At 37.7% G+C, this 14,066-nt stretch overlaps 1 protein-coding gene across 1 annotated transcript in view; it reads left to right on the forward strand.

Moving 5' to 3' along the window:
* LOC132618863 (transmembrane emp24 domain-containing protein p24delta7-like) overlaps positions 1 to 3,964 on the forward strand; it is a 50,787-nt gene extending 46,823 nt beyond the window's left edge. Inside the window, exons 3-4 of the mRNA XM_060333863.1 lie at positions 1,453 to 1,525; positions 3,778 to 3,964. Coding sequence (XP_060189846.1) covers positions 1,453 to 1,525; positions 3,778 to 3,926 — 222 coding nt within the window. The 3' untranslated portion in view covers positions 3,927 to 3,964. The remainder of the gene's footprint in view (positions 1 to 1,452; positions 1,526 to 3,777) is intronic.
* The last annotated feature ends 10,102 nt before the right edge of the window (positions 3,965 to 14,066 follow it).

Below are 14,066 nucleotides of genomic sequence, written 5' to 3' on the forward strand. Positions count from 1 at the left end.
ATGGTCTCACAAGATGTTTTCATATGTATGTGTATTATTTTGATGGCCAAGAGGCAAATGTATATAAAGTATTTATGTTTTAATTAAATATGATTTTCCTACAATTGGTATGTAAAATTGATAAAAGAGTATCAAATGAGCAAGACAAGCAGTAGAGTAAGCGGTGCTCGATAATTGCTCCGGGTACCCGTCGCGGCCCCTAGCTGGGTCGTGACAACACCATTCACAGATCCTTTTTCCTATCGAAAATTGATTGGAAAACTCAACTATTTAACTCACACTCGTCCAGATTTAGCCTTTGCGGTTCAGCATTTGTCACAGTATATGCAGTCCCCAAGGTTACCTCATTACGATGCTGCAATTCGTGTTCTTCGATATCTTCGAAAATCTCTAGGTCAAGGATTGTTCTTCAGTAGCAATCCTTCTTTTTCCATTCTTGCTTTCTGCGATGCCGATTGGGCCTCGTGTGTGGATACGAGAAGATCTGTCAGCGGGTATTTTATAAGCATGGGTGGCTCTCCGATTTCTTGGAAATCCAAGAAACAAATTTGAGTATCACTTTCATCTGCGGAAGCAGAATATAGATCAATGCGACGAGTTGTTGCTGAAGTCACATGGTTGAATCGTCTTCTTCGAGATCTATCAGCTCCGCCTAAGCTACCAATCCCGGTCCATTCTGATAGTCAATCGGCACTCCACATTGCTAGAAACCCCGTGTTTCATGAACGCACAAAGCACGTCAAACTTGACTGCCACTTTGTGCGCCAACAGTTCACCGCAGGTCTCATTTCTCTAAATTTTGTTCCATCTGCATCTCAAGTTGCAGATATCTTCACAAAGCCTTTATCAAGACCAGCTCACAATACCATTCTTCGCAAGTTGGGGGTTGATTCTCTCCCCTCCAACTTGAGGGGGGATGTTGGATTTACAAAAATAGATGCACCATTGTTATTTAGAGAAGATGAAAAACAAGCTGCTCGATTAATCCAAATGAACAAAGGGAAAGAGGCGGAACAAACAAAGTTGTCCTGCACTAGTTTTGGGCCTAACTGTTCTATCAGTCTTGGGCCTCATCATACAGGCCCAATAAATGAATATTCAGATATCCAACTGCAAAGCCCAAATGAAAATAAACAGTTCCAGAAATCATTTTCAGATCTGCCAGCTGGAGAGATAAAATTTCCTCCAAATTTCATGACATAGCAGTGATTAGAAATAAGTGTACAGCTGTATAGTTTGTTACATTAGGGAACAAAATAGATAGTGGACAACAAATAGATAGTGGACAAGTGTAAGTTCATAATTGGTTTTCATATTCTTACATTGTTGGGGCATACTCTACATACTTGTATATATACAGATATAGATGAATGAAGAAAGGAAGCAGAAAATTTCCCAAATTTGTCTTCATTTTTATTATATTTTCTTCAAATAAACAACCTTTCCCTGTAGGTGATGGAAATTGAGCTGCAGAAACTGTTCGATATAATCACTTCCATTCATGATGAGATGTTTTATCTTCGGCCATTCATGATGAGATGTTTTATCTTCGGGAACGGTAAGATCATATACATGTCATTGCCTACTCTATATATCGACTATAAAAAACTTTTAACAATCAAGTTATTTTACAAAGATAAATGTTGCAAGGAACTAGTTATTTGAAAATAAAGCAGCCGCCAAGCCACGTGTCATCAAAATTCTTGAGATAATCATTAAAAATGCACCTAAACTGTCACGTTGTGTAAGTTTCCTCTTTAAACTATATATTGTTTTCTCTAATTCTTTAACCATAGCTTTTGAGGATTAAATTGAGAAAAGACATAAATTCCCTCCTTTACATACAACTATTTACCTCTCTATATTTATTTGAAATGAAATAAATACGACCCTGAATGCTGATGTGATAAAAAAGAAATAAAAGTCCATAATTTGTTTTTAAAAAGGTGAGCCCACTGTGATATGTGTATTATACGAAAAAAAAAAAGTTTCTTTTTCTCCCATCTTCTTCCCCAGAGCATGGGCTCTCTCTCTCTCTCCCCGTTCAGGCTAACTCTGGCGAGCTCCCTCTCTCTCTTCGTCTTCACCATCTCCGGCGAGGTCCATCTCTCGATCCCCTTACCCGTTGTATCCCTCTCTCAGATATGTCACGCCGGAAAAGATGATTATGGAGCTGAACAATTTCACTTTTTTTTTCAATCAAGAATCAAACTTTTTTCACAACAATGGCAGCAACAAAGCATGATCATTCTCTTCCTGTCCATTCTCTTCACCAACAATTTCCATAAGAAAATTACTTAACAGTCCATCCAATTACTCTTTCTTCATCAGAAAAAAACATAACGCAACTCACAAAATCACCGATCCGCAAAATTTCCGGCGACTATGGGCTACCAGTAATCGTCCCATTAGAAGACCGATTCAATTACTTCAAATCAAGAATCCAAAAATACAAATCCACTATATTTCGCACCAACATGCCACCAGGACCTCCTATTTCTTCCAACCCAAATGTCATCGTTTTCCTTGACGGAAAAAGTTTTCCGACATTTTTCGATGTTTCTAAAGTTAAAAAAAAACATCTTTTTACTGGAACTTTCATGACGTCAACTGAACTTAACGGTAGTTACCGTGTTGTTTCATATTTGGACCCATCCGAACCGGTCATCGGCCCTATTCAATATTTTCCAGCGAATTGAGGAAAGAAGAAGAAAGAAATGGTGCCTCAGGCCTCTTTTGTCCCCCTCTCAATTATGATGATTTTAGGAATTAATTAGTATAAACAAATATAATAAAGTAAAAGAAGAAAATCATGAAATAATAAAAGAGATGAAGAAGAATGAAAAAATAAAATTTAGATAAAATTTACGTGGCGCTGATGTGTCTTTGACACGGTGCTGACATGTTAATGACGTGACGCGCGTGTATTACACCTCATATTGTGAGACTAGTGTTTAATTGTTAAGTGAGTTTTCGGCGCAAGTTTAAGAATAAGTTTAATTATGTCTTTTCTTGATTAAATTCTGTGAACTCAATATTTATTGGTGCGCATAATTCACACTCCTAAATCACTAAAAAAAAGTGTCAACTGACTGGACGTTTCATTTAAATATTTTTTTACTAGTTCGTTTTAATTTTAATTAAATAGTAAAAAATAAATACTGTAAGAAGATAAAAAGGATAAAACTAAAAGGGAAGTCATTTTTGCTCCCATTTGGTGGAGAGCCATTTTCTTATCCTCGAGAATATATGGATTTCAAAAAGCATTCGACGGAATTAAGAAAATGTTTTTGTCTTTCCAAAATTTGACTTTTACGAAAAGAATTAGGGGTTTTATGGAAGAAGAATATATAAGAAAGAGACAACAAAAATCAGATAAAAACTCACTTCTACATACTCAAATCGGTAGAGAAATTGAAGATGAGGATGAGTCCTCTCATTTATAGAAAAGAGAGGACAACTAAAGATAAAGATAAAGAAATAAAAAATAATAATCTGATTTTGAGCTTAATTAGCCGTTATGAAGTCACAAAAATGACTTATTTTACGCCCAATCCGCCTCTAAGAAAGTTTTAACAAACACTTTGTAACCTGTCAAGTTCGGGAATTTTAACTCTTGAAAGTTATAATTTAGGGAAATAATGAAAATAAGACACAATTTAAATATGAAACTTACAAAAATAAAAATAGTTAGATAGGGAGGAAGGTTTAGTCATAATTTAAGTACTGTATATATAATTATATATAATTACATTCTAACTTTATTGTCTGAGTTGTACAGGGAGGAAGAAATGCAAGAATTAAATAGAGCAACTAATTCCAAGATGGCCACTTTTACTGTATTATCTTTACTTATTTGCTTGTCCGTGGCTGGTCTCCAAGTTTGGCATTTGAAGTCATTTTTCGAAAACAAGAAGCTGATCTAATTGTAATCTCAACACTTTTCATAATTTGTCTATTTACCTTTGAGAACCTTCGTCCTTAATTTCCACTTTGCTTGCAAGTGTTTACGGTTGAAGTTAGAGACGAGTTTACAATTTAAATTTGATAGATTTAACCTTAGGTTTTCTTTCTGGTAAGCACATAATACTTTTGAAATTATGACCAAATATTTGTTAGGTATTATATATATATAATATTAAATTTAGAGAAACAATCTTTGTCCAAAAAACGTCCAAACAAAATAAAAGTACTACACTGCCCTTCTCACACGACGGGCTTACGTGTAGCTTACCCACTAAACCTTTCCCTCCAAACCCAAACTATTCCCTCCAAAACTAAATCACCCCTCCATCACCATGTATTGATTAACGTGTAAAAAACTTTTCAGCAGATCCTAATTAGGCGTGCGATCTGTTAAGATTTTTCCTCCCAAAATTTCATCTTCCATTATACTCTTCATCTACAACACAATTTCATCTTCTATTTGCTCTTTCACCTTATCTTCCAAATTTTCTTTAATTTTCATTATGTCGAAAGAAAATGGAAAGAGAAAGCAGTGAAGGATATCCTAGTTCCTCTGGTGAAGCATCTTGTAATTCCAATAATGTAAAGAACATCATGGTTGGATTGTTTGGGTTCAGTGACAACGATAGTGTGTTAAATAGTGACGGACAATAAAATTCATCTAGTACAGAATCAGAGGATGTTAGAATGGAGTTATGCATTGGGGATGGTATGAAACTTGCTGAACATGCATATGATCATGAAAAAGACCCCGTGGCAGGTATGCAATTCGTAACCCTAGATGATTGTATGATTTTATAAGGAGCATGCTAGCTTGAAGGGGTTTAGTATAATCAGGATATCAGTGCGTAACGACTTGATTAGAAATTCTCCGAAGTACGTGCTTTACATATGTGATACAACTGGAAAGTCTAGAGACTCCAAGATGAGCAAGAGGACCAGTTGTCCAGCTAGAGTTAACACTAAATTGAATCTGATGGATTTGGCATATAACCAGGGTTGTTTTATGTCATTCACACGAATTGAATCCTGAAATATCTAGAATTATGGCTGGACATAGGATTGTGTCTAGTGGTTTGAAGAGGTCACTGGAAGCTAATGATAGAGCAGGTGTTAAAGTTGCTAAGAATATTAGAGCACACCAAGCTCAAGCGGGGAAAGGGGGTGGAGGGGGGTATTGGAGGACTGCAGAAATTATATTCATAATACCAGGAGATTGAGGATGGATGAAATGATGCTCAGTCAATCAAAAAGTTCTTATGTGCAATGCACATAAAGGCCAGGGGCTTCTTTCATGGTTCGATGGGCGATTGAGGATGTAATCTGGATTCATCCTCAATGTAAGGCCTCTTACCAAGAATTTCATGATGTAGTTAGCTTTGATACTACATATCTTGTGAACAAACGTGGGATGCCTTTTGCTTCATTCATGGGTGTCAACCACCATTGTCAATCGGTTCTTATCGATTGTGCATTATATCACACGAGACTATAGAGACATTTAATTGGCTGTTCGAACCATTTATTGATGCCATGGGGGTGTTAAACCTATGGGCTATGTGTATATTGACTGATCAATGTGAAAGTATCAGGGCAGCAATCAGTCAAGTCGTGCCTGACACTATCTGGGGTTTGTGCATATGGCATATCTTTGCAAAGATATCTAAGAAATTGAAGGGTCTTGAAAATCTGTACGATGATGCAAAGGATGAGTTCACGTCTATCGTGTTGGACAACTTAACTAGAGAGAAATTTGAAGGGAGATGGAAAGATTTCAAACAAGGTATGGAATGGACAGGAATGAATGTTGGATAAAGATGTATCAAGAAAGGCAAAGTTGGGTTCCAGTTTACTTGAGAGATTACTTTTGGGCTGGAATGAAATCAATGCAGAGGAGCGAGACAATGCCTGCGTACTTTGACAGCTATGTAAATGGCAGGAGCTTACTGGAAATTTTTGTGTAGTATGAGGTTGCACTATAGGATACGGATGAGAAGAGTTGAAAGCCATGCACAAGCCCAAATACACTAAGATTAGGTGCAAATCCTGCTTTTTGTGGGAAGTCCAACTGCACGATATGCTAACATGAACTATATTTAAGATGGTTCAAGTGAAAATCGCTTGAATAGTGCACTGTAATTTGTCTACTTCAGTTGATGGCGACGCAAGTCTCGGGGTGGAAAAAACAGTATTAGTGATGCTTTGATTATGAATGACTTTTATGGGAATGAATTTGTATTCACAATCGAACATGTGCCTCAAGGTGATTACCTTAATTGCAACTGCATGTCCTTTGAGTCACGTGGCATTATTTGTTGTCACATAATGAAATAGCCCACATGTGAATGAAAAAAGAGCCTGCGATGTACATTTTAAGAAGATGGCGGAAGGATGTTAATAGAACTCATTTGGAGAAGTTTTTCACCACTGGTTAACCATAAATGTCTGAGGAGTATTAACAATACAAGGAGAGGTGGCTACGTTGAGCACTTAACTGATATTGGTATGGACGTGAAGGATAAGATGAATTACATCAAGTTGAAGCTATTGAAATTGGAGAAGGACTTGCTAAATTGGTACGACAAACTGGATGAAAAAGTACGTAATGTTTTTCCTAATGTTCGTGAGTTGTCTCCCATCCTCGATCCTCTGCTTGCTCGATGATGAGGAAGACAAAAATTGAATCATCATAAGACTATAATTGAAAAAGCAAAGAAAAAGGTGGGTAAAAAAAAAAGGTGAGGGTCTAGCCACAAAAGGAGTCATGGAGGTGGCGGGACTAGTGTAGATGCTCGATACTCAATATTGTAGCAGGGAAGGTCTTAGCGACGCAAGTGGTCGAGGTCGAGATCGAGGTCAAACTCGAGGTCGTGGACAAGGTGAACATGTCTTGATGAATGACGTAGAGGAATACTCTTAATGATTGAAGGGGTGGTGGGCATATCGGAAAAAACGAATATAGCGATATTCATGGTATGTAATGACCGGTGGCGTATTTGTTTTGATTTTTATCTATTGAACTTTTATTCGGATTGGATGTAAAAGTCCGAACTTTATAGACGTACTTGCTTTGTTATGAATGATTTTTCTTGGTGTCTAGATTAATGTTCATTAATATGTTATTTATAAGGTTATAACTCATTTTAGTTCATAGTTACTTAAATATTAAATTGGTTTAAATCATTAACGTGTTATCTTAAAAAAAATGAGTATTTAGTATGAGCATTCAAAATATAAGTATTTTTTGTATTTACAAAACTTAGCAGCTTTGTTTCCCCAAACAAAATAAAAATGACTTTGGTATAACATTTGTATAAGTTGAGTGACCATCTGAGTAATAGAAAATATTTATTTTTATTTTTAAAACACACGTACCTAAACTTGAACTCAGGACTTCAAGATTTTAAACTAAGAGCGTGACCAATTTGCTGGAATAGCATCATCTCCTCATTTCCACAACTTCAATTCTTTTATACTAGTTATACACTACTTCATGTAAAATGAAATGAAATTATATATGTCGGAGGGTGGTTCATCCACAGTCATATTTAATATTAATGGATTTAGTCATTTCTTGTTAGTCTTATAAATCTTTTCTTTGTTAGGTGGGTTAAATAAATGTAAGGGGCATGGATTAAATTAGTTTATATATATATTTTTTAATCTGAACTTGAACGCAAAATAATTTCTTAATGAAACAGCAACACTTAGTGACTTTGTTTCCCAAACAAATAAAAAATGACTTTTGGTAGATCATTTGTATAAGTTGCGTGATTATCTGAGTAACAAAAATCCAAATAAAAAATGACTTTTGGTAGATCATTTGTATAAGTTGCGTGATTATCTGAGTAACAAAAATCTAAAAAATATATATATTTTTCTAACGGGTGTACGTAGATTCGAACTCAAGATCTAAATATTCTAATCAATGGACGTGACAATATGTTGGAATAGCATCATCCGTCCATTTCCACAACTCCAATTCTTTTATATGCAATATCATATATGATTAAAGACAAATATTTGTTAGACATGCATGCATGGGTTTGAACTCGAAAACTGAAGGTGGTGAACTAAGGGTGTGACTGTTGTGCTGGAATAACGTCATCTGTCAACTCCAGGAACCTTGGTTTTCTGTTGCAAAATTGATTTGGGGAAACCCAAACAACCAAAGCTCTAATACCATCAAAACAACCAAAGCTCTAATACCACTTCAATTTTTTCTTTTTCTTTTTATTTGTATACTTTAGAAAATCAAAAGAGATCTATTCTATTCTTTCGATATAAAAATTCATATATAAAGTAAATGGATGTCAAATTAAGATTTCCAAAGCATAATTTCGAAAGTGGAAAAATAAGCGAAAAAATCTGTATCAGAAGGAGAGGATATCATCCCTTCAACTTTTTCACACCTTTACATATCAATCACCTCTATGTGTCACGACCCAATTTCATAAGTCGTGAAGGCATTAACTCCCACCAAGTTAGTAAGCCATCCACAACCTGTTAAAACAACTTAATAGGAGAATTAAAGCGGAAAAAGAATCATTCACGTTATTTCAAGTATTAATCATCGTTAATATCATAAAATATGGAAATAAAAGTACACCCATCCCCAAATCTGGTGTCACTAGTACAAGAATGACTAAATGAAGCATAAGTCTGAGAATACATTCCGAAAATACATAAGTTGTCCGGAATAAGGACAAATAAATATGACTGAGGAAGATCCGGTGCCATGGATCAGTATATGGCTCACCCCGAATCGTCTAGATAACCATCTCAACGGCCGACACGCCTCGAGGTCTACTCGCACCAGGAAACGAATCTGCACACAAAAAGAGTGTAGCAAGTGTAGCGTGAGTATGGGAAATAACGCATACTCAGCAGCATCGTCAACCGACCCTAACAAAAACGGAGATGTGGGATGGCCTACGATTACTACTTCCACAGTTAGCCACTATTAGTCCACAATAACAATAATGTATCAAACTATACTAGTAATCTTAGTTTAAGCCTATGTGAAACTCCTATTCATAAGCACATCAGGTAATCAAATAAGCATCTAAGTCCTTAATCTGTCAAGAAATCCAAAGGCCGAAAAAGGCAATCCAAATCACAATTCAACAAGTCATACAACACGGAATCCAACAAAATGTATGATATGCAAATGTATGTAATGTCATGTAATGCAAAGCAAGGCCTTTCCATCAACCGGTATACATACGTTCAAACATGAACGAATCGTCACCCATGAGGGACTCGCGAGCTCCATATACCACCCGACATCACTGATCTTTAAGATCCCCTCGGGTTTTCACATATCAAGTCTCATCCCCTTAGGCTCGTATAAATCATGTCTATTAGCCCATTGGCTCATAATCATCATCACTTTGTCCGGAATCATTTCCCTTCGGACCTTTCATCAGTACCATCAATGCATATGAGATACCATGATAAATATGTATCTGACATGCTCAACAACAAGAAATCAATGCATACAGTACGAACCTTATCTTTAGTCATAATAAGTATGCAGGAGATATATAATAAGCATGAATATGACATGCATCACAATAAGAAGCAGGAATACACATAAGATTCCTTTTCAAGTTCTCATAATCACAAATGTTCCACCTTTAGCTTCTTATGCACAATAAAGTTCTGCCTTAAGATATCATTGTCACACCCTAACCTTGGTAGGGCATGATGGGCACCCGACTCCCTTCAGAGTCGAGCGAACCCTAAGATATTCGCTCTTATCAACATCTCTTATCAAAATCTGTCATCTCAATTTTTATTTTTTTTTAAAAGAGTGACATGAAACTTTTCAAAGTAGAGATCACTGTTTTTATACAGACCATAATACCTTTCAATCAACTATGTACTCCTTACCAACTAACGTTATCTGAAAATGCATACTCTTTTAACATATACACATGACATAGGACAAGGCGAGCCAAAGAGGCTACCACCACTTCTGTACAACAAAATAATGGCCGATAAGGCCAAACAAAAATCATGACACCCATGCTGTTCACAGACTTCTAAAGAGTATGACCTGCAAAGTATATACACAAAATTATACCAAAACAGGGACGACCTCCGAAGAAAATGGAGCTGTCTGACTCCCAGTGCTGACTCCCCCTAAGTAGCTGGGTCGCCGGGTCGCGTCCCTGAACCTGCGGGCATGAAACGCAGCCCCCCGAAGAAAGGGGGTCAGTACGGAATATGTACTGAGTATGTAAAGCATCAGTGAATCGTAAATCAGGAAAGTGCGACAATAAACGAGTTTAGAAATCAAACTGTAAATAACCGGATACAGCATTTCGAACCAAGACCTGTGACCTTTGTCCAAATTCTAGCATAGACAATATAAATACAACATACGCAAGTATTAGAATATACAATATGAATTTAGTATCATAATAGTCCCTTCGGACGGCCGCTTCCGGCCTAATAGTAAAAATAATAATGATAGTAATAATGATAATAATAATAATAATAATGATAATAGTAATAGCCCCTTCGGGCGTACCGGTTCCGACATACGTCTATCCTGGCCCCTTCGGGCATGCCGGTCCCGAAATAATAATGATAATGGCCCCTTCGGGCATGCCGCGTCCGGCGTAATAATAATGGTGCTGGCCCCTTCGGCATGCCGGCCCAACATACGGCTATCCTGGCCCCTTCGGGCATGCTGGTCCCGACATAATAATAGTCCTGGCCCCTTCGGGCATGCCACTCGTGACATACGGCTACCCTGGCCCCTTCGGGCATGCCACTTGCGACATTTTTAATAATGATGATGTCACTCAACCTAATCCATAACTGTCAATACAAGGAAGAAACGCTAGGGAGTGTAAACATAAATCGCAAGTGAAATGGAATGGTAAAATCTCGCACCCCCTTCGGAGTGGTTTTGAAAATAAATTTTTATGTTTGTTTGTACAAAACTAGTTCCTTTTAAAATCATTAGTGAACTACAAGCACGTCTCAAATTAATCCGAGTTAGCTTACGAATATTAACGACCATATGCACGCAAATCGATGTTAAGACTCGATAGACACGTTTGCTTATCGAGACCCGAATGATTAGAAACAAGTTTCGAGTCAATCCGGTTTAATATGAGAAAGTTACGAGCGTTTGAAGTATAGAACGTTCAACACATGTTTCAGAAGCTATCTTTTTGGAAGACCGAAGCAATAATCATATTAGAGACGTTATTACACAACAAAAGTATTATAGAACTTAATGAGGTAGTTAAAACACTATCCTTCGGTGGTCGGGACAATAGCCAAAGGTTTCCCTTAATTATTATACAGAAATAAGTCAACTGGAACAATACGAAAAAGGTTTCGAGGATTGTGGGCCCAACTCGGGTCAAGTCGAGGTGGCGTACATAGATTTCGAACAATAGGCTTTGTGAAGTCATCCATGAAAGTTTGTGGGGCGATCCGGTTCAGTATAAAAAGTTACGAACGTTTAAACTATTTTTCTATCACAACATAAGGTGCCTAATTCAATTACACTGAATGAATAAGAGTCAAAATTAGGCTCAGGTTTCTAGGAATAGAGTTTCCCCCGAGGCTTGTACCATAACCTATTATGTCTAGGACATGCCAAAAGAAAGAAAGGTTAGGCTTTACATACCTTATTTGCTTCTTACGCTCGTCCAAACTCAATTCCCGTTTCGTCCAAAATCTACAATTGGTCATAGTTGCCAAATGTAAGTCATATACTTTTAGAATTTAAATCTTAAATTCATACTGTCTACCGAAATTTCGGCAGCATTTCCCCTATAAATTCAACATCCCCGAGATTTATCTCGGCCATACCACCAACAACAACACCCAACTATACCAACAACAACATCAACACTCATCACAAAACACATTATAGCACAAATAGTCTCTCTTCTACATTATGCAACAACTTCCATTCCAACTTCACAATTTCAAACTAATATCAACATTTCCATATTCATTAATTTACTTAAGACCATATAAATACGATTCGGGGCCATTCACATATAATCCGAGAGCATTTCATATTATTCCACAAAATATACCATAATTCCATTAAGACCATAATTCACCTAAAACTTCCAATCTTCCACATAATCATTCACAACACATTTTCATTTTCCAATTTCACCATCAATCATCATAATTTGCATCTTCCAACTTCATTTTCATAGTTACATGGACTATAATAAAATCACACACTTTCCGACAACAACTTAGTAACAATTTTCTCATGCCAACTAAAACCATTAGCCTTCCATTTTCATCACAAGGCTACAACAACATGATTAACATACTAAATAATTTAATTTATGATCCTCTTCCACTTAATGTTCACGGCCAACACACATACAACCACAACACACAAAATTTTCATACTTTTCATTCATTCCTACATACTATAACATATATAACCTCCCATAACATGATAAGAACATGAAACTCTTACCTTTTTCCCAAGATTTCCACTTGCCACTAAAGTTGTTCCCTTGCCAAAATAATTATACCATGTTGGAGAGGGTTTTGAGCTTAATGGAAATACAAGAAAATTAGGATTTTTGGATCAAAGATTGAGGGGCAAAATTTTTTCTCTTCTCTTCTTTTTCTCCTCTTGGCCGAAGGCTTTTCTCTTTCTCCTCTCTGTCTTCTTTTGTTTTACTTTGTCTTGAATCTTCTATGGATAATCATCTATTTATTTATCCTCTTAATTAATTTGTCACATGGAATAATTCCATGGACTTGGTCCTTTGGCCATAGGGCCGGCCACCCCCTCCAATTGGGCCTTAATTTTCATTACTTATTTTGAGCCCAATGACGTATGGATCACATTTTGTAATTGCCGAAACTAATTTTCAAAATTCCAAATTTGCCCTTGGCCTTCCTCCGTATTTCTGCACCCATATCTTTCATGAGTAACACACACATATTGGCTACAACCAAAATATGGCCTCATTTCTTACAAGCCAAAATTATTTCGAATTTTTTCCGAATGTTCAAAATTACGGGATATAACATCTTCCCCCCACCCCCCCCCCCCCCCTTTAGAACATTCGTCCTTGAATGTTGAATTGATCCCGTAGATCCTATCAAAGGTAATCTCTTATTTACTTACTTTAGTTCGGATTTATAGCAATAGTCTCGCTGTGTTATGGGGCATTTCTTCCCTTAAGGTGTTAACTGAGTGTCTCATAAAACTCTTTATCTCGATTCACCCTGTTAACCACTATGCTCATATTCCGACTTATGTCGTGATGTATCATGTCATAGTGACAAGAGACAGTTCGTATATAGTTTGAACCTACTAATAGATTATTTGAAGAAGGGTATACCTGGTGGTGCATCCTGTGAAGCCTCTGGACCCGGTTTCCCACCTAACGCATAAATACGATGTGGCCCCGCACTGGAACTAGGTGCTCTACCTCCGCCCCTACCTCAGCCGGAAGAAGTCGGGGGTCCTGTCTCGGGGGCTCTTACTGACGGTGACGACGCTGCGACCGAATCCCCAGGGATAGTACTACCCACCCTTTGTGGGAAATCTCTAGCATAGTGCCCCGGATCCCCACAAGTGTAACACACACCCTGTCGACATCGTCCTATATGACGTCTCCGGCAAGTCGCACATCGAGGAGGGGGCATCACCTCTTGCCCTGACCGCACCTGCTGCTGAGGACCCGACGCATAAGAAGAACTCTGTCTCTGTCGAGGGGAAGTCAACCTACCCCGCTGAGGCCCACGATAGTGCCAAGGTGCACTATGCTGGGGTCTGCTTTCTCTAGTGGGACCCCTACTCCGACCCTCTGACCTGGCCCTCTTAGGCTGACTACCACCCTGCTCCGAAATAGCCTCTCGCTGGCGCCTACGATCCTCTACCCCCTGAGCATAAGCCTGAACACGAGCTATGTCCATACCCGGCTGCATCGCTACTGACATACAAGCCTCTTGTAACTCCGGCTCTAATCCCATCACATATCGGTGAACTCTGTCCTCCATTTCCTGTACTATAGAAGGGGCATATCTCGCCAGAGAATCAAACTCCACACTATACTCTCTAACAGACATGTTACCCTGTCGCA

Source organism: Lycium barbarum, chromosome 11 (genome assembly GCF_019175385.1).
Source record: "Lycium barbarum isolate Lr01 chromosome 11, ASM1917538v2, whole genome shotgun sequence".
NCBI classification, from domain to species: Eukaryota; Viridiplantae; Streptophyta; class Magnoliopsida; order Solanales; family Solanaceae; genus Lycium; species Lycium barbarum.